A 22431-nucleotide genomic window follows, 5' to 3' on the forward strand; every position below is an offset into this window, starting at 1 on the left:
GGCTGAACAAGTTTTGGTATAGGATTGTGATGGAAAACTATTGTGTTATAAGAAATGACAAGTGGGATGGTTTCAGAAAAACCTGAAAAGACCTAGATGAACTGATGCAAAGTGAAATGAGTGGAACCAGAACACTGTACACAGTAACAACAATATTGTGTGATGATCAACTGTGAATGACAACCATTCTGATTAATGCAATGATCCATGACAATTCGGAAGGACTTAGGATGAAAAATGCTATCCATCTCCAGAGAAAGAAGTGGAGTCTGAATGTAGATTTTCACTTTATTTTTCTTTTTTCCAATTTTTGCAACACGGACAATATGGAAATATGTTTTGCATGATTTCACATGTATAATTGACATCACATTTCTTGCCTTTTTGAGGGGTGGGGGAAGAATTGGAGGGAGGAAAAGAATTTAGAACTCAAAAAAAATTTTAAATGAATGTCAAAAATAAATAAATAAATTTTAATAGAAACTCCACTGGCCAATTATTTACTCATCATTTTAAAAACTTACTTTCAAATGCCAAAGATGCTTATTATGATACCTAATATACACTAGAAATAATACCTCATACCTTTCAGACACAGACCTGGAAGTCTTGTTAACTCTGATACAACATCTCCTTTGAGACAAATGGTCACTTTATGAGAAGGAGAAAAATGACATGGGATTAAATAGATTCTCTGAGGCTACATACCAAGTAGGCAAGAAGTGGTCCAAAGCATCAGAAAATCTCTGCAGGGTTTAGTCATTGGCTTCTAAATCAGTTCTAGAACATATAGACCCTGAATAATTTCTAATACAAATTTAATGTACAAGCACAAAAAATAACTTTCCTTTGCTCCCAGTGTGCTTACCTGTTATACAGAAGAATATCTGGTTTCCAAATCTGGCCATCTGGAAAGCGAACATTCTTCACACCAGGATAATCAGACACATTCCATTGTAAATAGTAATCTGTCCAATACTAACACACACAAAACATGAAATTAATTGCACTTTCTTGTTTATCTGTTCATACTCCTTGTGAGTGTTACCCAAAATCCAAATCAGTGGAGGCTACTTCTATTCCATTACAAATATTATTTATTTAGGTACTATCAATGAAATGTTGGGAAAGTAGGCCATCAATAAATATTTGCTATTTTTTTTGTACCATGTGCATGATTTCTTCCATGTTATAGAGAACTCCCAATGAGGAGACTTCCTTAACCAATGAATACTGCCACCTGCTCTGCAACTTACAGTCTTAAAGAGTTTCTTGGGGCAGCTAGGTGGCGCAAGAGAGCACATAACACTTACTAGCTGTGTGACCCTAGGCAAGTCACTTAACCCCATTGTCTAGCCAAAAAAAAAAAAAAAGAGTTTCTTGGGGGTATCCTGGAACTTGCCCAGAATCACACAGCCAATATGTGTTTGTGAGCTACTTGAAGGCATGGGCTGTCTTTTGCCTCTCTTTGTATCTCTGGTGCTTAGCACAGTGCCTGGCACACTGTTGTTGAGTCATTTCAGTCGTGTCCAATTCTTTGTGACCTTATTTGGGGTTTTCTTGGCAAAGATACTAGAATGGTTTGCCATTTCCTTCTCCAGCCCATTTTACAGATGAGTAAACTAAGGCAAAGAAGATTAAGTGACTTGCCCAGGGTCACACAGTTAGTAAGTGTCTGAGACTGGATTTGAACTCAAGTCTTCCTGACACTAGGCCCAGTGCTCTATCCACTGAGCCATGTACCTGCCCTATGTACCAGTGCATGGCACATAGTAGGTGCTTAATAAATGTTTGCTAATTGATTGATTGATATGTCAAAGGCAGGACTTGAGCCCAGATCTTCTAGACTCTGAGGTCAGCTTTCCATCCATTATGCCATGATGTGTCTCTTAGCAAAGTAGTGCAGATTAAATTGTGAGTCCCCAAGGAAGTTTTACTAAATTTTTAATCCCTCCTTTTAAGCAGAAACAACCTTGCCTCACATCCTCGTGGTTTCTTTACTCTTAATGGTCCTTACGTACTTCAGAGGATACTTGAACAGTAGCTATTCCTATGTCTACTCCATATTTAATCCTTGAATGATTGTACATAAAGTGCTCATATTTGGGGTGGGGATCAGGGAAAGAATAGGAAGGAGAATCTTATATCTAAACTTGAGAAGATTCCTCTATGAAAAGAAATTAACTCTTATTTCTTTTTAGACTTTTATGTGACTATTTCTTTGTTTAAAGATTATTAGAGTGCAATAAAGGAATAAATATATCAGCTGGAATACAGAGAAGTCTTCCAAATAAGGAAGAATGTACTTCATAAATATTAAATGACTAAAATTATTGTGTGGTTATAATCATTGCTTCTGCCCAGTCTAAATTCCAAGTCACAAAAAGTCAGTTCAAGATTTTCTGTACCAGTAGCTTTCCTTTATATAACACATCACAGTTTATAAAACACTTTAACCTTCACTGTCCCATTTGGTGTCCAACACAATCCTGTAAGATAGACAGGGCAGGCAGGCAATGATCCCATTTTTGCAGCCAGAATAAATGAAACTTAGAAAGGCTAAGTGACTAACTTAATTCAACAGATAAATAAGTATGGTGCCAAACCTGGAACATAGGTCTCCCGACTCCTGGTAAAGTCCTCTTCCCCTATGATACAATACATCTAAAGGATGATATAAATTGAATCTGGTACAGCAGAAAGGGTATTGGATTTGGTGTCTAACGCCTACATTCAAACCCTCACCCTCTTACTTCCTGTATGAACTTGGGCAAATCACTTACCCTCTCCAGGCTTCAGGTTCTTTCTATGTAAAATGATGGGGTTACTTTGAAGGCCCCTGAAGATGCTTCCAGCTCTAAATCTATAATTCCTATGATCACTGTTGATGTATTTCCACAAAGTATGAGGAAAGACACTCCCAATCATACAGTCACTACCTATTTTAAGCCCAGTCTAGGTCTACACAGGGCATACAAATTATTTGTATAATTAGAGAGAATTCAGGACTGCCCAGTCAGTTGACTCACATAATTCGGACAGAATTATACTCTGGCCCCAGAATTATCTAGATTAACCAGGAACAGAATTCCAGATCTACCTAAATAAGTACACCTTTTCGCATTTGCTATGTTTTCATAGAACTGGTGATAGAGCCCTGGAACCCAGTGGAGACAATCCATCTCAAGACAATTACTAATTATGATTATAAAAGAAATCAGGATTCTAATGAAATCTGAGAAATAGGCCTTCAGAGACTCTGGTATGGTGTTAAAAGAAAAACTGAAGGCAAATTTCTGCCTCTTTTCCATATTCCCTTTTATTCATAGGATCTGAGTCTATAAAATTCAATAAGACAGGGGTCCCGAACCCACAGACCTATATTTGTCCATATAAGGGATCTCTAAGTAAGTTGCCCTCACCAGTGGGCACAATTAGCCCCTTGTTTCTCATTCTGCTCAGGGTCCTTAATACCAGCAACCCCTTCTCTCTACTCTCCCTTCACACCCCCTCACCCTATCCCCTACTATCTCTCATCTGAAGAGAAATGCAAAAGTAGCTACTTACCCAAAGGCTGGAGATCCATTATACAAAATAAGTAAACTATGTTGAGAATGATTCAGGATGGGGACTCAATGACAAGTTTCCACACACTCTCCATCAGATTAATCATGCAGCAATATTAATCACTCATTTGCATGGTTCAAAACAATGAATTTTCCATGCCTAGCTCAGAGTTTTATGGTTAAATGAGCATGGCATACATGCATTTGTTGTGGGCAAGATGCCTGACATCTCTTTTGACTAATGAGAGAGGGAACAGTAACAGGATTTGGACAATTGGATATTCTAGGAAAACCTGACAATTTTCAAGAAAATGCTACTTTTTAAGACTGGATTAATTTCAAAAATTCCTCTATCCTCATAAAACACTTTAAAATATGATGCAACCAGTTCAGATAAAAGATGAAAAAGACCAGGTTTGAAAGGCTCCTAAAGACTGAATCTAGTTAGGCAGAGCTAGAAGTCAAAAAATCGGAATTCTACCTGAGCTCTGCCACTAAGTAGCTATGATAAGTTTAGGGAGGTCATCTAGCTTCTTTGGGCTTCAGTTTTCCCTTCTATTAAATAGGGTTAAGAATTCTCCTCTTGGCTATGTAAGAAAAGTGCTATAAGGGCAAAATTAAATAATAGCTATAAAGAGTTTGAATAATTAGAAGCAGTATTACCTATATGATATGACTATATACATATTTAGGCCTGTTTTCTGTTTTGTTTTCACAGAGTATAATAAAGTATTAACATTAGAAGGGAAATTAGCTATCATATAGACACAAGGGGTCTTTAACCATGGATCCCTGAAATAGTTTTTTTAGAAATATTCTGATAATTGTATGTCAATATGATTGATTCCTTTGCAATCTCATGCATTTTATTTTATGTATCTAGAAACACTGTTCATCAGAATGGTCTGTAGGCTTCACTAAATTGCCAAAAGAATCCAGGAGACAAAAAAGGTTAAGAATCTCTGATCTAGAGCAAGTCTCTCATTTCGGAGATATATTTAAAAAAAAAAACTGAAGCCCAAAAAGGTTCAGTGATTTGCCTAAGGTCTCAAGGGAAAAGCTGAGGTGACAGCCCAAGTCCCCGGACTCTCCGGCCATGGTTCTTTTGAACACACCACACTGTCTCCATTTGCAAAATCATGGAGATTTCTGATAGTCTGCTTTTCCTTTCCAGTCATTTATAAAGAAAATAACCCCCAAAAAGGTCTGGCTGTCACTACAAAAATCTGGCATTGCTTAATTAGGGGTTTAATAGCCCCCATACATAGAATTACATATTTAGAGCTGGAAGGGACTGTAGAGTTCATCCAAAATCTTTCCTTTTGGAGGCTGGAATAGATTCAGAGAAATGAAGGGACTTACCCATTGTCGGCTGTTGTTGATGGATGCATAAATGAATGGCTAGATGGATGGATGGATGGATGGATGGATGGATGGATGGATGGATGGATGAATGGACAGATTGTTAGAAAAGTCTCAGTGTGGTTTTAAGCTGTTAAAACTTAAGTATATAGCTCCATGCCTTTCTTCCCAATACTTCCTCTCACAACAACAGGTCCCTGCCCAAGCACCACTTACTGCTTATTTTTTGGGCCCTCCTGGCTCAGAGTGAAAGTAAATTGTAACTGTATTCCCCTCCCAGTTTGATTTTTTTTTTAATTAAAGGACCCATCCCTTGACTCACTTCTTAAAGAGGCCAATTCCCTGAATGGGAGTTAGCTCCCTCAAAATGAGAACCTGAAAAGACCTTAGCTTAAAAGGGCCAGGGTCTCCCATTGCATCCTAGGCCATCTCCAGCCCTCCTGTTGAATATCTAGCCACTGAACCCAGATGGCTCTGGAGGAGAAATTGAGGCTGGTGTTCTTGCAAAGCCCTCCCTCACTCAAATCAAAATCAACTGCAAGTCATGTCATCATCTCCCTGATCTCAGGTTGCTGGTATTAAGATCTGATTCCTCTTTGAGAATGAAGGAGAAACACAACCTGTGAGTAGTCCGAGCTGCCTGAATAGGGACCCAGCTGGCCAGTTCCAGTTGGGTAACTCAGCTCATCGTCCCCTCTCCCTGCCCATTGTCACCCAGGCAAAGTCATAATTTGAATCCAAGTCCTTTGATTTCGAACCTAGACTTTCCACTACAGGACTGCCTCTAGATTATGCTGGACCTTTGCAAATACAATCCTATTATACATGAAAGATTATCAGTTCCATTTAAAATTCTAATTAGCCAGGGAACTTCAGGCAAGGATGGGGATGGGGAGGAGAGAAGGGAGGGAAGGAAAAGTTATGGTCTCTCCTGATAAAAGCCACCAGCATCCAGCTTTTAGGGCAATAGTACTCCATAATTATCATTTCCCTGAACTGATGTCACTTCTGTTTTAGTGTAATGGGGGTCAAGAGGTGCCAGCTGGGACTGCTAGCTTTGAACATGAACTTGGTGAGAGTAATGATATGGAGGAACTGAGCTCAACTATGAGCATAATCACCCCATCCCATACGCCAGGACTGAGGTAACGTTATGAGGTGGTATAGGAAGGATTATCACTAGGGGGGAAATGATTTATTATATTGTTCAGAAAAATAATGATACTCTTTATATCCAACCTTACGTGATCTGCACCCAGAATGTTGCCTGACCTCACTAACTCTCTTGAAATGCCAGAGACAGCTGCAAGGCATTTTGGGTTCATCTATGGTCCTGGATCCACCCAAAACATTTCAGGTCTCCACACCCAGGACTTGTTCTGGGTCTACCCAAGCTTGTGTTTTAAGTTCTGTTTGTACTGGGACTTTGCCTAAACTTTATTTTTTACATTTGCTCAGACCCATCTCAATCTATCTGGCTTTCAAGTTGCTCTCTCTATGAAATTGCTTAACTGGAGTATATGTGATTTGTACGTGACCCATAACCTTTCAAAAAATCCCATATAATCCAAATATTCCAGAACCTGGGGGGATGGAGACACCTCTTTGTGAGAGGTAAGAAATGATTATGTTTCCATATAAGGAAATTGAGAGAAAAAAGTAGCGCAGAGGTTCTAGAACCGCCTGAAAATGGACAAAACTGGTTGTCTGGTTAAAGAGGCTGGAAGTAGGACAAAGGTTAAACTTTACTTATAACATGCATGTGTAATAGGCTCATTAATACTAACTTCTCCACTCAGAGGGGAGCAATGGCATAGAAGTAGGCACATTTCATGTTATGAAGTTGGAGTATCAGGAAGATTGTAACTGGGAAGGACAAGGACCAATCCCGGCTCTGAAGGGAGGGACAAGAAAGAAGTAACTGCGTAAAGGGCTTGCTGCTGTCTGTGTGTGAGGTGTTTTTTTTTTTGGGGGGGGGTACCACACATACACACACCAATTCTTGCAAGAACTGTAAATAAATATCTCCTTTGCTCACTTCAGTTTAAGTTTTGCTTCTTAAGGAAGGACGGAACTCTGAGTGGCATGTTTCTAGGGGAGTGGCTGAACCACTTTTCTCACATATTCTTTTCAGTTTTCTCTCTCTCTCTCTCTCTCTCTCTCTCTCTCTCTCTCCTCTCTCTCTCTCTCTCTCTCTCTCCCCCTCTCTCTCTCCCCGCCCCAAACGACCCGATAAATTTCTTTCTAAACAATTTCAGATTTTGAGGTTTGTTCTCATGAACAACATTATGCCTGCCCAAGTGTGGGGAGAAAAGTTTATACGTTTGTTCTTGCTATAGCTTTGAAATGAATATCCTTTTGTAAAAGCCAATACATTGGTAAGTGGTTAAATGGAAATGAGCTCCTAAAATTGAAGGAACACATGTTGTTGGGACTTTAGCCGATGGCAGAGGACAGAGACTCCCCAAACTCCTTAGGCTATCAGAGAAGCCCATGACAGGGTAAAAATGTAACAAGTCCTGGGCATGAGGGGATGCGGCCAGAGCAACCATGTTATAGAGCAATAAAATACCTCTAGGGAAAAAAGTAGGGGAAATCTTGACAACAAAATTGTTGAACTAAGTCTACTGTAATATATAAATGATGACCCAGCTAAGCAAGTCTTCCATGAGTGTTTGAAGAATGAATAGATGGATGGATGATTGAATGAATCAATAAATTCAATCTTATATAGGTCTACTTTGGATTTTGAATAGTGCTTAGATTTGGAAAATAAATCTGATTTATAATATTCTTTCACCTGTAATATAGTCTGACAGTACAAAGCATACTAACGTAATAGTATTACCACTAATACAAAAAAGTAACAATAATTTAGTTTCTTGATAAAATGTGTGCCTTCTTCTTAGGATTTACTTGTGCAGCTCTTCCATGACATCTTTAATTCATAGGTCTTAAAGCAACTGACAAATCAGATCTACAAGTGTCCTTTCTAAACCCATCCCCACCTGGAGAGAGAGAGAGAGAGAGTTTGAAGTTGTCATCCCCAGTTATTTTCAGTTTAGAAACTGAGGATTCTTGACAATGCTTTCCTGCAAAAACTACAGCCATTAGGAGGTTTTACTGGACCTTCAATTAAAGTGCTTCCTCCTATTCAGAGGAAAACCACCGCAGGACAAGACATCCAGAGTAAGACATGCTTTTGATGTCACTAGGGAAAAACATCAGGTAACTCAACCTTGACTTTAATTCACTTGGGGAACTTAACTGCCTTAGAGGGAACATGGCAATAACCCAAGCAATCATTTGAAGCTGTATTGGGTTTCCAGCCCTGTTTACAAGCAATGACCTCTCTGGATAAGAAGAGTTCAACTAAATGTCCTAAAGGTAGCAATAGCAGAAAGAACCCTACATTTGGGGTGCAAAGACCTGGGTTTGAGTACAGGCTCTCCTACCTACTTAACTAGTATAACACCAGGCAAGTCACTGACTCTGGCAGTTTCAGTTTCCTTATCTATTAAATAGAGACAGTAACACTTACAATAACTAACCTGCCCCACAGGATTGTCTTGAGGATCAGAAGAGATAATGTACAGGAAAACATTTACCAATCCTAAAGGACTTGTAAGTAGAAGCTGTGATTATTACTTAAAATCCATCTGCTTACTGCCGATGTTTACAAATTTCTTTATATATGCCTGCTACAATTGGGTGCATTCATAAGAAACAGGCCCAATTTCAGAAGTGATTTCAAATAAAATGTGTTGGTTGATATATATCCCCATGTTTTCTTAGCCATTCAAAATTCTTTCTGAAGTGTTTTGTGTATAATTGCGTGGCTGGGGGAAAAGCACTCAGCACTGGGAACTAAGAAACATGTTCTAAATCACTGTGTGACCTTAGACAAGTCACCTAACCATTGTACTTGTTTCTTTTTCTGTAATTTGAAGATAGTTTGCCTTTACCTCATAGAGATGCAGTGATACAAAAAAAAAAAAATGCTGTGGGATATGTGTGCATGCATACACATAAAGTCTGGAAGAAAAAAAAAAGACTTGGAGATTTTCAGAGTCATTAACTAGAAATATTGGCATCCAGGAACAGGCTTTGACCCTGGGGCAAACAGAATGAAACTGATCCTCAAATCCAGTTTTTAAAGACAAATTCAGTTTGTAGGTAAGACTCCAGGATACTGTAAGGCTAATTTTCTTAGAAGATGCTACCCTGGGATGGGGCGGGGCAGGGCAGGAAGCGGATCATACAGAAGTTTCCTCCTTTAACTAATTGGCATAGATTGCTGGTTCTAGAGTCAGGAAGACCCTAAGTTCAATTCCAGTCTCAGATACTTACTAGTTGTGTGGCCCTAACCTCTTAAGTGTGTGACACTTAACCTCTGTCTGCTTCAGTTTCCTCATCCGTAAAATGGGAGCCTACCTTCCAGCATTATTGTGAGAGTAAAATGAGATATTTGCTAAGCACTTTCTAAGTGTTAAATTATAGATATTACTATGACTATCACTGTTATTATTAGATATTATGGAGAAGGAAATGGCAAACCACTCTAGTATCTTCGCCAAGAAAACTCTAAATAGGGTCACAAAGAGTTGGACGTGACAGAAAATGACTGAACAACAACAAAACCTTAAATTGTAGCTATTATTATTATTGTTAGGTATTATTATTATCATTACTATTATTGCTAACTAGGCACTAATCTGCTTGTTGTTACCCTAAAACTCTCAACGTTTTAGGGCAAAGGCCCAGTTGCCCTGCCCTAGTCATGATTCTAGATTTCTGAGGAAAGATACTATACTATGCTTCTTATTCATTATATACCTAGAATTAGGTAGTTACAAAATAGAAAGGGATTAAACATAAAAGAGATCCTAATCAGAAGAATGGAGATTTCAAAATAAGAAAAAACAGTTTTTTTAAAGTAAATCATCATCTCTGAAAGCCTTGATTAACTCTTTTTTTAGCCTCTTTCATGATATCATTATGACTGTCACTACTGGCAGCCAGGTGGCGCAGGAGAGTGCCAGGCCTGGGGTCAATAGGACCTGTGTTCAAATTTGGCCTCAGCCACTTACTAGCTGTGTGACCCTGGGCAAGTTACTTAACCCTTTTTGCCTCAGTTTCCTCATCTGTAAAGCTAGCTAGAGAAGGAAATGGCAAACCATTCCAGTATCTTTGCAAAGAAAACTCTAAATGGAATCACGAAAAGCTGGACATGACTGAAATGAATGAACAGCAGCAACACACGACCCAGGGCTGAAACCTAATTGTACTTGACAGTTTTAATAAAATTGTAAAACTGGTCTGCAAACTACATGCACTTATTGCTCCCTCTTTAGGAACTTGACATTGCAAATAGCTTTAGGTGGCCCACTTATACAAATACATTTTAATATATCTGACAAATATATTGACAGAATCTGTCAAAACCAAGAGGGGCATCTATATATAAAGGGAGCAAAAGATGGAATTCAAAGAGAACATTTAACCTGTTGAGCTTTATTCTCCTGTCTCCCCCATTATGGCTCTATAGGAGATTTGTGGTTTGCACTGACTGGACTCCAGAGTTTTAAAAGAGAGCAGTCAACATTCAGTACATTTGAAGTATGGCAGAGGGACAGGACGTCAGGAGTCTGAAACATGCGGAAGGAGAAGCATCGAGGATGTGAGTAATTTGCCACTCTGAATCACCCTCCTGCCTACATTCCCTCCTTCTCAGAACTGGACCGACCATTTTCTGCATCTGTGTCCCTCTTAAAATGAATCTGTCCATCACTCAAGAGTCACTTTCAGTTAGGGTAATAGTAGAACCAAAGAAGTTATAGGTAGCCTTCCTAAGGAAACAACTTTTTAAGGTTTTCCTCTGTTTCCTAAAGTATTTCATTCTGAAACACATCTATAAATATTTGTTTGTAAGGGAAGGGAGGGGGATTCAAAGGAGAAGCAGACCACCTGGATCAATCTTCTAATCAACCTGGTGAGATTATAGGCACAGACCTTTGCCTGAAGGCATCTGAAGGGCAGTCCATGGAGCAAGGAAAGTGCACAAGCACCCTGGAGAGAGGATAACAGAAATGCCTCTCACTGGTTTCCAGGAACTGAAGCCACCATGAGTTGGTTGGTGACTGAAAGTTAGGGGGGGAGGGATGCTTGCAATCCCAGTCTGAAATGCTACAGAATGGAGACGTTAGGAGGGGGAAACAGGGAGAGATGGAAGAAAGTAAGGAGCCAGAAAGGACTCTGCCCATCCACGGGAGTGGTTAGTTGAAACTTTTAGAAAAAGCACCTGGTTAATTGTATATCCTTGCCTATTGCCTGAAGTATCTGGACCTCAAAGATCCTAGTGCCTTTTGTCTTTCTGATTCCTTTTCTATTTACAAGTCCAAGACTGCATTTCCTGAAGATAGACAGCCAGGTAGTGAAGTGGATAGAACACTGGACCTGAAGTGAGGAAGACCTGAGTTCAAATCCAGCCTCAGACGCTTACTAGTTGCATGACTCTGAGAAAATCATTTTACCTCTGTCTGGTTCAGTTTCCCCATATGCAAAATGGAGATAATAACAGCATTACTTCCTAGGGATGTTTGTGAGGTTAAAATGAGGCATTATTTATAAAGCAGTTGGAAAACCTTAAAATGTTATATGAATGTTAGCTATTATTATGCTCTCCCCATGTAGCTGGGACCATTGATAAATTCCTGAAGAAGTACAACCAGAGGAACAATTCTGAGACTGGACTTCCTTAGCCTCAGGTCAGAATTTTGTATCCCTAAATAATACATTTATTAATGTTAACCAAATGTTACAGCACTTAAGGATGGAAGATCAGCTCCTTCATTTTATCCAGATTTAGGAAACTGAGTGCCAGAGAGACTTGGGTAACTTGCCCAAGGTCTGTTGTATCCTAAGCCCCAAAGCAGGGCTCTTTCTCCTTTCTTTCTCCTAGGAACCTACTGTTAAAACTATTTTAGATTGCTTTAAGACTCCTCTTACGTTGTCATTTTGGATCACTATTTAACTTTTTGCATGTGTCTTAACTCCCCAGCAGTTCCCAAGACTATTTAGACTATGCTTTTTATTTCCTTCAGCAAGTAGCAGTATCCCTTACACATAGGAGGTGCTCAAAAAAAAAAACCTATGGAACAAGTGGATAAAAAAGGACATTTTAGAAAGGGACATTTACTCTTCATAAGTATGAGACGGCTGCCATAGAGGATAGAGAGACGGCCTCAGATTCAAAAAGACCTGGGTTCAGGTCTTGGCTCTGACACACTCACTGTGTGAACTTAGGCAAATGACCCAACCTCTCAGTATCCTGGGAAATTCTCTAAGACTATAAGTTACAGAGCAAGTGCCAATCCAATATTGCTAGAGGACATTCATTCCTCAGTGGTAGCTCCCTACACCAATGAGATCACAAGTCTGGTACAAGGGAAAAATACAAGAAAGTTCAAAAATAGCAAAGGGCCAGCCTATAATGCAGGGATCATTGGGCAAAGTTTAACCAAAGGGGCTATCTTAAGTCAAAAAAATTTTTATAGCTCTTATAGAACCTTAGGGGTTGCTGGCCATATTGTATACTCCTTGAGGGCAGGGACTAATTTTATCTTTTTTTAATATATCCCCAGTGCTTAACACAGTGCCTGGTACATAGTAGGCACTTAGTAAATACTTGCTGGTTTGACTTGACTTGAACTGAACTGAAATGAAATGAATTTAATTGAATACCAACTATTTAATCCTCGTCCTATTCCTCAATGTCTCTCTCCCCTGTTAGAACACAAGATCCTTGAAGAGAGCGACTTATAACTCTGTATCCCTGGTACTTTGAACAATGTTTTGGGACATAGCAAGGTTTAATAAATACTTATTTAAAGACTAACTACAAAACTGATGTGATCAGGGCTACCAAAAAAAATGCAATGCATAATAACCTTATTCCCCTTATTTCTCAGGAACCTAAGGCTTCCTGCTAAATAGTTCATCTCTCTAACTTGATAAAAACCAATTAGCATAATGAGGGTTAAGAAGACTGAGCATCTGAGAAAGAGATAGTTTCTGTCACTTTCCCTGCCTGCCTCATTTTTCTCTACACAGAAAAATCTTCAACCCAAGTCTGACTGTTGCCTCAGAGTAAGTAGAGAAATGACTCTGGACTCCCAAAGGCAATAAAGATCTGGCAGGTCCTCAAACCTCAGTGTATAACCTAACAATGGGCTATATTAGTTCTCTTCTAAGAACCAGCTTAGCCCATTTGGGAAAGGCTCATTCCCAAGTTGGCCATTGTATGATGAACTTTTCAGTTACAGCTCCAGAAGACCTCCTTGTACGGTACTGAGAGGCTGGAATTTGGCCCAGTTGTGACAATACCTACTAAATGAAATCTTTGAATCACTGAGGTACTGTGCCAATAAATTAAAAAAAAAAATACCACCCAAGCAGCACCTGAAATTTAAAGTTGCTGGAAATCATTTCTTTTGCAACTAATCAAAGTTAGCTGAGCACACATAGTTTAAATTTAGTCTTCAATATGATGGTGTAACCAATATGGTAAATTGTTTGATTTGGAGGGACTTAAGATTAAGTATCTTAAATTGCCCTTTAACTGTCTACCCTCCTCAAGATGTACTTATGAGGTTGCTGAGACAACCAGGATGCACTAATTGAAAATGCTATTTTAAAGTTTCTGGAGCCAACTAGCTTGTATTTTCAAGCACCTTCAACAAATTCTATTTTGATAAGCAATACAGTTATAGGAACATGTAGAAGGTTTGGCAAAGATGCCTTAACCTCTAGGATAAGTTATTACTGATCTAAGATATAGCACAGAAAGAATTAAGTCAGTTAGGTTATTACTTCATATTGTAAGCGTCTTTGACATTTCCAAGGGGCATGCCTGCCATTAAAATAAAAACTTTTACCCAGTTTTTAACTTTTTAAATTTCTCTAGAATGAGATATTTTGTGTTCAAAAACACACAGTTACATGTTGGGGGATGTTTGGGGATTCATCTAGTCTCTTAAAAAAATTAAACATAAGCACAAAATATAAGTTTAAGGGGAAAGGGTAGGAAGTGAAGTAGATGAGATTCATCTATAAATGCATTCATTTATTTATTAAAACATTTATTTAATACCAACACAGTCTCTAAACTCTAGGTCCTGAGAATATAAGAATGAAAAGGATACAGTCCTTACCCTCAAGGATCTTATTCCTTTTAAGGAGTGGAATAGATACCCAAAGAACTATTAGATAACTAGCATATGTTATGTGAAGAAGGGAAGTATAAACAAAGCACTATGAGAGAACTGAAAGAAAGATTACTTCTAGAGGGGAAGAAGGGAAGGAGAATTCTCAACTTACCATTTGCAGCCAAATATTTGTGGTTAAAACTTGATTCTTTTCATCCTGAAAAAAATAGAAAAACATTGTTAAGAGATATAAGGATGAGAGCATTATTCATATATAATTTATATATTTCTTTAATAAGTTACATCATAGGCTGCCATGGCCCAAGGAATTCAACACCTAGCAGCCAACGTACTAGTGATGAACCTGTCTGAGTTAGGTTGGTCCTTGGACAAACCCTGGAGTCAATCTGTTGCTGAGTCATGACTTTTGCTGAAGAATTGGCATAAGGAATATCATTGAGATAGAAAAGTATGTGGATGAAAGCTAATAGATGGATAGTCCAAATGTTCTCCTGGAAGTGTTAAAAAGGAAAAAAAAAAAGAACTAGAAGAAGACTCCAAGATGTTGGATGGATCATTTGTGAAGGATCTATGGGAGAGTATAGACAAGAATCTCATTGGATGAGAAGGCACAGATGGGCTGCAATATGCACAGATAGAGAGAATATCCACAATCCATGAAAGCACAGATCTTTTAAATTACCAAAGAAGTCAACTCATTTCCTCCCTTTGTCATAAAGCAAGTTGAGGAATACGTTCCCTTTAAATATACCCTGACATAGTTAATCATCTTAAAGTCTTAATCATCATCCACAGGGCTCATTTAAACTGAGACCACAGTATAATATAGATTTCTTATTGATATAAAGAGTAGTAGAATACACAAGGTACTGGAGCTATATTCTGTGACCAAAGTATGACATAATACTATGGCAATACAGGAAAGGTGAGGAGAGGCAGGGGAGGTGAAGGGAAGGGAGAGGAAAGAAGTAAAGGGAAGGGGAGTAAGGGGTCAACTTAAATGTGAAATAGTAGTCAATTAGCAATGATTGTCATCACCATCTTAAAGTACTAATTAAACTATGACTGTGAGAATGGTGATAATAATAATTCACATTTATATGGTACTTTAAGATGTATCAAAGACTTGCCTCACAACAATTCAGTAAAGTAGCAATATAGACATTATCACCCCCATTTTACAAATTAGAAAGCTGAGGTTCAGAAAAGTGGTTTGTCCACAGCTGTACAACTAGTAAATATCAGAGCTGGAAGATGATACAAGGGAAAGGGATGGGAACAGGTGTTTATTAAGTACCTACTATGTGCCAGGCACTGTGCTAAGCCCTCTGCAAAGATCATCTCATTTGACCAAAGACTCAAACTGTTTGTAAAAAAGGACTACATTGAGTGATAAATTCAATGACATTTAAGAGAAAGAAAAGATCATAGAAGGCTGGAGTCCAGGGTTAGAAGATGAAGTGTCCTGTGCAAGGAACAGTAAGGAGACCAATGGCACTACATCACATATGTGGAAGGGAGTAAAGTGTGAAAAGTGTGTCCTCCTGGGACAGCTGGGTGGCTCAGTGGATAGAGCACTAGCCCTGGAGTCGGGAGGACCTGAGTTCAAATGTGACCTCAAACACTTGACTTCATGGAGGAGATAGGAACTGAGAAAGAATGAGGCAGGCCAATAGGAGCATGGAAAACATTCCACAAATGTGGGCAGCAGAAGCAAAAAATAAAAACAAAAAATCCATGGAAGCAAAAATAAACCCAGAATATGAGTTCAACTAAATTCAAAATGTGTTTATTAATCATCTAATATATGCATTCACTGTACTGGGTTCTAGGAACATAAAGGCAAAATGAAACAATCTCTGACCACAAGGAGTTTATAATTAACATTGAAAGAGTGGAATTCTGCAAGAACATGGAGAAGAAAATTCAAGGTAATCTGAAGAAGATGGTATAGTGGCAAGAATACTGGATTTGTGTGTGTAGAACAGCTGGACACTCCACCTCTGAAGCTTATAGTTTTTGTGACCCAGAGCACATTACTTGACCCCTCTGGGATTCATTTATCTCATCTATAAAATGATCAGGTAACTAGGTGGTGCAGTGGATAAAGCGCTGGGCCTAAAGTCAGGAAGACTCATCTTTCTGAGTTCAAATCTGTCCTCAGACACTTACTAGCTGTGTGACCCTGAGCAAGTCACTTAACCTTGTTTGCCTCAGTTTCCTCATCTGTAAAATAAGCTGGAGAAGGAAATGGCAAACCACTCCAGAATCTCTACCAAGAAAACCCCAAATGGGGTAGGATACTACTGAAACAACTGAACAACAACATAATCCCTTCTAGTTCCATATCTACGGTCCTAGGAAGAAGACAGAATGAACAACAGAAGATTAGGGAAGGTTTGCAAAGGAAGTGATACTGGAGCTTTAGTCTTGTTTAAAAATAATAATAAGGCTACTGATGGGCAGAAAAGAGGAGGGAAGGCATTGTAGGAATAGGGAAGAGCTTATGTAATGCACAGAAGCAGGAGATGAATTATATTCAGGGAGCAGCTAGTAGTATAATTTGGCTAGAATGCTGACTATGTGAAGGAAAAAATATGAAAGAGGACTGCATAGAAAGGTGGAGGCAGGTTGGGGAGATCAGAAGAGGAAACGGGGGAGAAGGAGGATGCGATGGGGAAATTCAGGTTAGGTTTCAATGAGTTGGTACTTGAGTTTGACTTTAAAGAATGAGTAGAAACTCAGTACGCTAAGCGGGGTGGGGGGGGGAAGGACACTTTTTTTTAAGGCAATTGGAGTTAAGTGACTTGCCTAGGGTCACACAGCTAGTATCAAGTGTTTGAGGTCGGATTTGAACTCAGATCCTCCCGACTCCAGGGCTAGTGCTCTATCCACTGAGCCACCCAGCTGTCCCAGGAGGACACCTTCTTACACTTTACTCCCTTCCACATATGTGATATAGTGCCATTGGCCTCCTTGCTGTTCCTTGCACAGGACACTTCATCTTCTAACCCTGGACTTTTTCCCTGACTGCCCCTCATGCCTGGAATTCTCTTCCTCCTCATCTCTGTCTCCTAGCTTCCCTGACTTCCTTCAGTTGCCAGCCAAAATCGAACCTTCTGCAAGAAGCTTTTCCCAAACCCCTTAACGCTAGCACCTTCCCTTTAAGATTTTCTCTAATTTATTCTATTTATATCCTATGCATACATAGTTGTTTGCGTGTTGTCTCCCTCCTCCCCATTAGACTGCAATCTCCTTGAGGCCCTGTTTTTGCCCTTTTTTTTTTGTATCCTTAGCACTTAGCACAGTGCTTACCATGTAGTAGGTACTTAATACTTTTTTTTTTTTTGGAGGCAATCAGCATTAAGTGACTGCTCAGGGTCAAATGTCTGAGGCTACATTTGAACTCAAGTTCTCCTTGTTCCAGGGCCGCTGCTCTATCCACTGCGCCACCTAGCTGCCACTAGGGGGTTTTTTTGAGGGTTTTTAAAAACACTTAATAAATACTTGATAACTTGATTTTAACATTATAGATATAAGAAAGAGTATGGAAACAAGAATACAGAGGGGTGTTTGGTGAAGCTGGGAGAGACAACAGCAACAGGAAGTAGTATAAGATAAGGCTTGACAGGTAAGCCACTACCAGAATATGGAGGGTCTTGAATGCCAAAGAAGCTAGAAATTTAAGTATACACTACTGAGCCACTGAAGATTTTTTTTTAGCAGAGAAGCAGCAGGATTAGAGGGGACAAAGAATGAAGATAGTTATTAGCAAATTGGAACAGGAAATTCTTTTTTCCTTTTTTTAAAATTTTAAATAATTTATTTATTTTTAGTTTTCAACATTCACTTCCATAAGATTTTGATTTTTAAATTTTCTCCTCCTCCCTCTGCTCCCCCTTCCCCAAGACAGTGTGTAATCTGATATAGGCTCTACTTCTACATTCATATTAAGCATATTTTCACATTAGTCATGATGTATAGAAGAATTAGAACAAATGGGAGGACGTCTGAGAAAGAAGAAATAAAACAACACAACAAGAGAAAAGGAGAGCAAATAGTATGCTTCCATCTGCATTCAGACTCCATCGTTCTTTCTCTGGATATGGATAGCATTTTCCATTGTGAGTCTTTTGGAGATGTCTTAGATCCGTACATTGCTGAGAAGAGCTAAGTCCATCAAAGTCAGCCATCACACAATGTGGCTATTTCCGGGTACAACGGAACAGGAAATTCTTGACCATGGCTAGTTAAGAAAGTATCTCACCTATCTGGAGTGGCCAATCCGCTGTCATTTTAACACTGCTGAAGGAGAAGGAACTGAACTGTCTGAAATGCAGGGGAGCAGATTCAGCTTTTCCCTCTCAACGGGCAGAAGATCAAGAGCTGGATGGCCACAGGACACATAAAGACACTCCCAAAACCTTTTGTAAAGTGTGTGTTTGTGATGGAAGTGGAAAAGGTCCAAATATCTCTAGAGAAAATGGTTACTCCTATCTCATATTCTCTCCTAATTCTAGGGAATAGGCCTGGGATGGAACTGAAAGAAAGGAAAACCTTTTTTTTCTATTTTTTTAAATTTATAAAAGGATAATTATGTTACATGAGCAAAAGAAAATTGAAAGCGTAGCATACGTAGTTTTTATGTTATAACCAAAATAAATCTTACAGCCAAGTGAATCTGACACATTTAATGATATGCATCATGATTATTATACTGAAGTTTAATCAAACATATATGTTAAGCAATTTTCACACCTTAGTACTTCCAAAGATCTATGCTTTCATCAGTTTGAAATCCCTCTGTGCCTCAGGAGATCATTTCAGAAATTGCTATAAGGGAGAGAGCGTGATACAGTGGAAAGACCACTGTACCAGGAGTCACAGGACAAGAGTTCAAATGCCAGCCATGCCACTTAATATCAGCATGACCTCTGGCAAATCACTGAGGGGGAGTTGTGGTTCACTGGAAAGGGCACCAGATTTGGAGTTACAGCATCTGAGCTCCAATCCCAGCTGTCTTTTTCTGCATCCTGTGTGATCTTGGACAAGTCACTTAATGTCTGTTCCTGTTTCTTTATCCATGGAAAAAAAAGGTATTGGACTGGATGACTTTGGCTGTCACCTTCCAGTCCTAAATTGATGATGTTATGCTATGCTTAAAAAGAATCTTCAGGTAATGGGTCAACCTCCTGGAGCTGAGCCACTCCAAATTGAGCAAAGCTGATCCTCGGGTCAGAGAGACCTAGTTCATTCCCATGTCTGGAAGTCTTTTGCTCCACATCTCCACCTCCTGGCTTTATTCAAACCCCAGCTAAAATCACACTTCCTACAAGAAATCTTTCCTGATCCACCCTAGGTTAATGCCTTCCCTCTGCGGATCAGCTCCAATTTTTCCTGTATGTATCTTGTTCATACATCGCTGCCACTGCTGGACTGGGAGCTCCTACACAACAGGGACTCTCTCTGTGCCTATCTTTGATGTAGTGCTGGCACACAGTGCTTAATTAATGCTCATTCACTTACTATCACTGGGCCTATAGCTTTCTAGTTTGGCAGAACCTGCCTTAGGTTCTGCCCTGCTAGCATAGGCTTGGAGAAGCCAGGATAACTTTGATGCCACAATGAGGCCTCAGAGGACACATCGCTCTGGTGGAAGAAGTTCGCCTAAAATTGTATCAATCAGTCAGCCAGTAAGCATTTATTAAGCTCCTACTATGTTCCAGGCACTGCGCTAAGTGCTGGATCATCAGCATTGCTATTGCATAACCAGGTTTTTTCAGTTTGTCTGTTCTTCTCACTGCATTAGTTCCCCAATATTTATGAAAAAAGTTATCATCAAAATTGTTTAAGTTAAAAACAAAAGTCTTCCAAATCAAGATTCCAACTAAAGAAAGTTGCCTTTATTGGCAGACAATTAATGTGTGACTTGCTTTTTGCTTAACAGTTTTTCTCTTTCAAGATAAGGTTCCAATGGATAAGTAGTCAAAGAATATGAACAAATAGTTTTCAAGAGAGGAATTTCAGTCTATAAAAATCCTTATGAAAGAATGTTTAAAATCACCCATTATAAGAGAAACATAAATTGAGACAAATCTAAGGTTTCATGTCACAACCAACATACTGACAAAGGAGGACAAGTCAGTGTTTGAGGGCTGTGGAAATGCAAACGCCAATACAGTCTTGGTGGAAGTGTGAATTTACTCAACCATTCTGGGATACCACTTGGAATTTTGCTAAGAAAGCTCAGTGCTTCCCCCCTTAATTATCTTCAATTTATCCTGTATATGTTGTGATTGCGCAGGTTGTTTCCATGTTGTCTTCTCTGTTAGCCTGTGAGCTCCTTAAGAGCAGAGAATGTGGCAGGTGTTTTTTGTTTGTTTGTTTGTTTGCTTTTGTGAGGCAATTGGGGTTAAGTGACTTGCCCAGGGTCACATAGCTAGTAAGTGTTATATGTCGAGGTCACATTTGAACTCAGGTCCTCCTGACTCAAGGGCCAGTGCTCTACCCACTGCACCACCCAGCTGCCCCAAGAATGGTTTTTGTCTTTCCTTACCTTCCCAGAACTCAGCACAGTGACTGGCACATTTTGGTGGTTAGTCATTTTTTACTTGTATCCAACTCTTCGTGAGCCCATTTGGGTTTTCTTGGTAAAGATACTGGAGTGGATTGCCATTTCTCTCTCCAGCTCATTTTACAAATGAGGAAACTGAGATAAACAGAGTTAAGTGACTTGCCCAGGGTCACAGAGCTACTAAGTGTCTGAGGCTGGATTTGAACTCAGAAAGATGAGTCTTCCTGTCTCTAAGCCAGACACTCTATCCACTGTACCACCTATCTGCACCATGGTAAGCTGGCACATAGTAAGTACTTGTTTGCTGACTGACTAAAAGGTCTTTGACCTAAAGTGTCTTCCCTTTGACTCAGAATTACCACTGCTGGGCATATACCTCATTGAAATAAAAGACAGAAAGAATGGTCCCATATAACCGAAAATATGTATATCAATACTTCCTACAGTTACAATGAACTGGAAACAAAGCTGTCATGATACAAACATAGTAAAGTTTAAAATACCAACATACAAGTACAAGGAAACATGGAGCCTACAAGACAATGAGGTGAGTCAGCTTTACCGAAAGGAGACACAGACTGAAAGTGATCAGGCAGGAAGGACAGCGGGCGGTCCACTCGGGATGGAGTTAGGTTCCCTTTTGAGACCCTGGAGGGAATGAGGTGCCCTCTCCCCTCAACCAGTAAAGTTTTCTGGGTTTTCACAGAGTTCTTTTCTGTGTCTAGCAGGAGCAGGTATTGGAGGAAGGGAATGAGAAGCCTGGAACTGGGGATTGATGCTGATTCATGCTACTAGGGGGAGGAAAAACTCCAGGGGAAACAGAGATTAACTGATATTCAAACTCCCCACTAACAGAAAAGGGGATTAGGATTTATACTGTTGGCCTGACTCTGACAGGGTAACTCAGCTTACCTGTCAGGAGGTTTTGAGCTTCTTCATTTAAAGGGGTCAGGTTATTGAAGTCACTATTAAATAACCATTGATGGGGAAAAGGGGTGGCCAAGGAGTCAAAGTGCTGGAATTAGCACCAGGCATTCAATTCGATAAGAATTTGTCAATTCTCCTATGTGCTAGATGATAGTCATGAGAAAATGAAAAACAGGCCCAGGCCTCCAAAAACTTACATTCAATCAATCAATAAGCATTTACCAAGCACCTAGTATATGCCTGGCACTAGGGTTACATGTACAAAGAATGAAACATTCCCTACTCACAAGGAATTTACATATTAAAGAGGGATACAATATTTTTTCACATAAGCAAATAAGATATAGTTTGGGAAAGAAAAAACACTAGCAGCTGGGGAGATGATGTAGGTCCACTCCTCCAATACCTACTAGCTATATGACCATGGGCAAGTCCTTGTACCTCACAGAAAGAGAAAGAGAGAGAAACTCTGGCATACTGGACCCAGTTCAGACTACTTAGGATCACCTACACCCAATACCTGATCAGATTGTTCTAATCTTACTGGCCTCCATAGTTTAAGTAAGTAAGCCCTTTGTCTCTAACGTCTCCCCTTTGGCAATAACAATACAGCAGGCAGTTGGGGGCAGGAGAAAAATTTATAAATTTAATTGTGAACACAGCTAATGTAGAAATATATTTTGCATGATTTCATATGTGTAGTATTATATTTCTTGCCTTCTCAATTGGTGGAAGAGAGGTGAAGGGAGGAAGAGAATTTGAAGTTAAATTAGTT

The 22431-nt window shown here is 39.4% G+C and overlaps 1 protein-coding gene across 1 annotated transcript in view; it reads right to left on the bottom strand.

Moving 5' to 3' along the window:
* CHRNA7 (cholinergic receptor nicotinic alpha 7 subunit) overlaps window positions 1-22431 on the bottom strand; it is a 171300-nt gene that overhangs the window by 68015 nt on the left and 80854 nt on the right. Inside the window, exons 3-4 of the mRNA XM_020982020.2 lie at window positions 14307-14351; window positions 869-978 (exon numbers count right to left, since the gene is read on the bottom strand). Of these exons, the coding sequence (XP_020837679.1) occupies window positions 869-978; window positions 14307-14351 (155 nt within the window). The remainder of the gene's footprint in view (window positions 1-868; window positions 979-14306; window positions 14352-22431) is intronic.

Source organism: Phascolarctos cinereus, unplaced genomic scaffold (genome assembly GCF_003287225.1).
Source record: "Phascolarctos cinereus isolate Bilbo 61053 unplaced genomic scaffold, phaCin_HiC Scaffold_3;HRSCAF=262, whole genome shotgun sequence".
In the NCBI taxonomy this organism is placed as follows: domain Eukaryota; kingdom Metazoa; phylum Chordata; class Mammalia; order Diprotodontia; family Phascolarctidae; genus Phascolarctos; species Phascolarctos cinereus.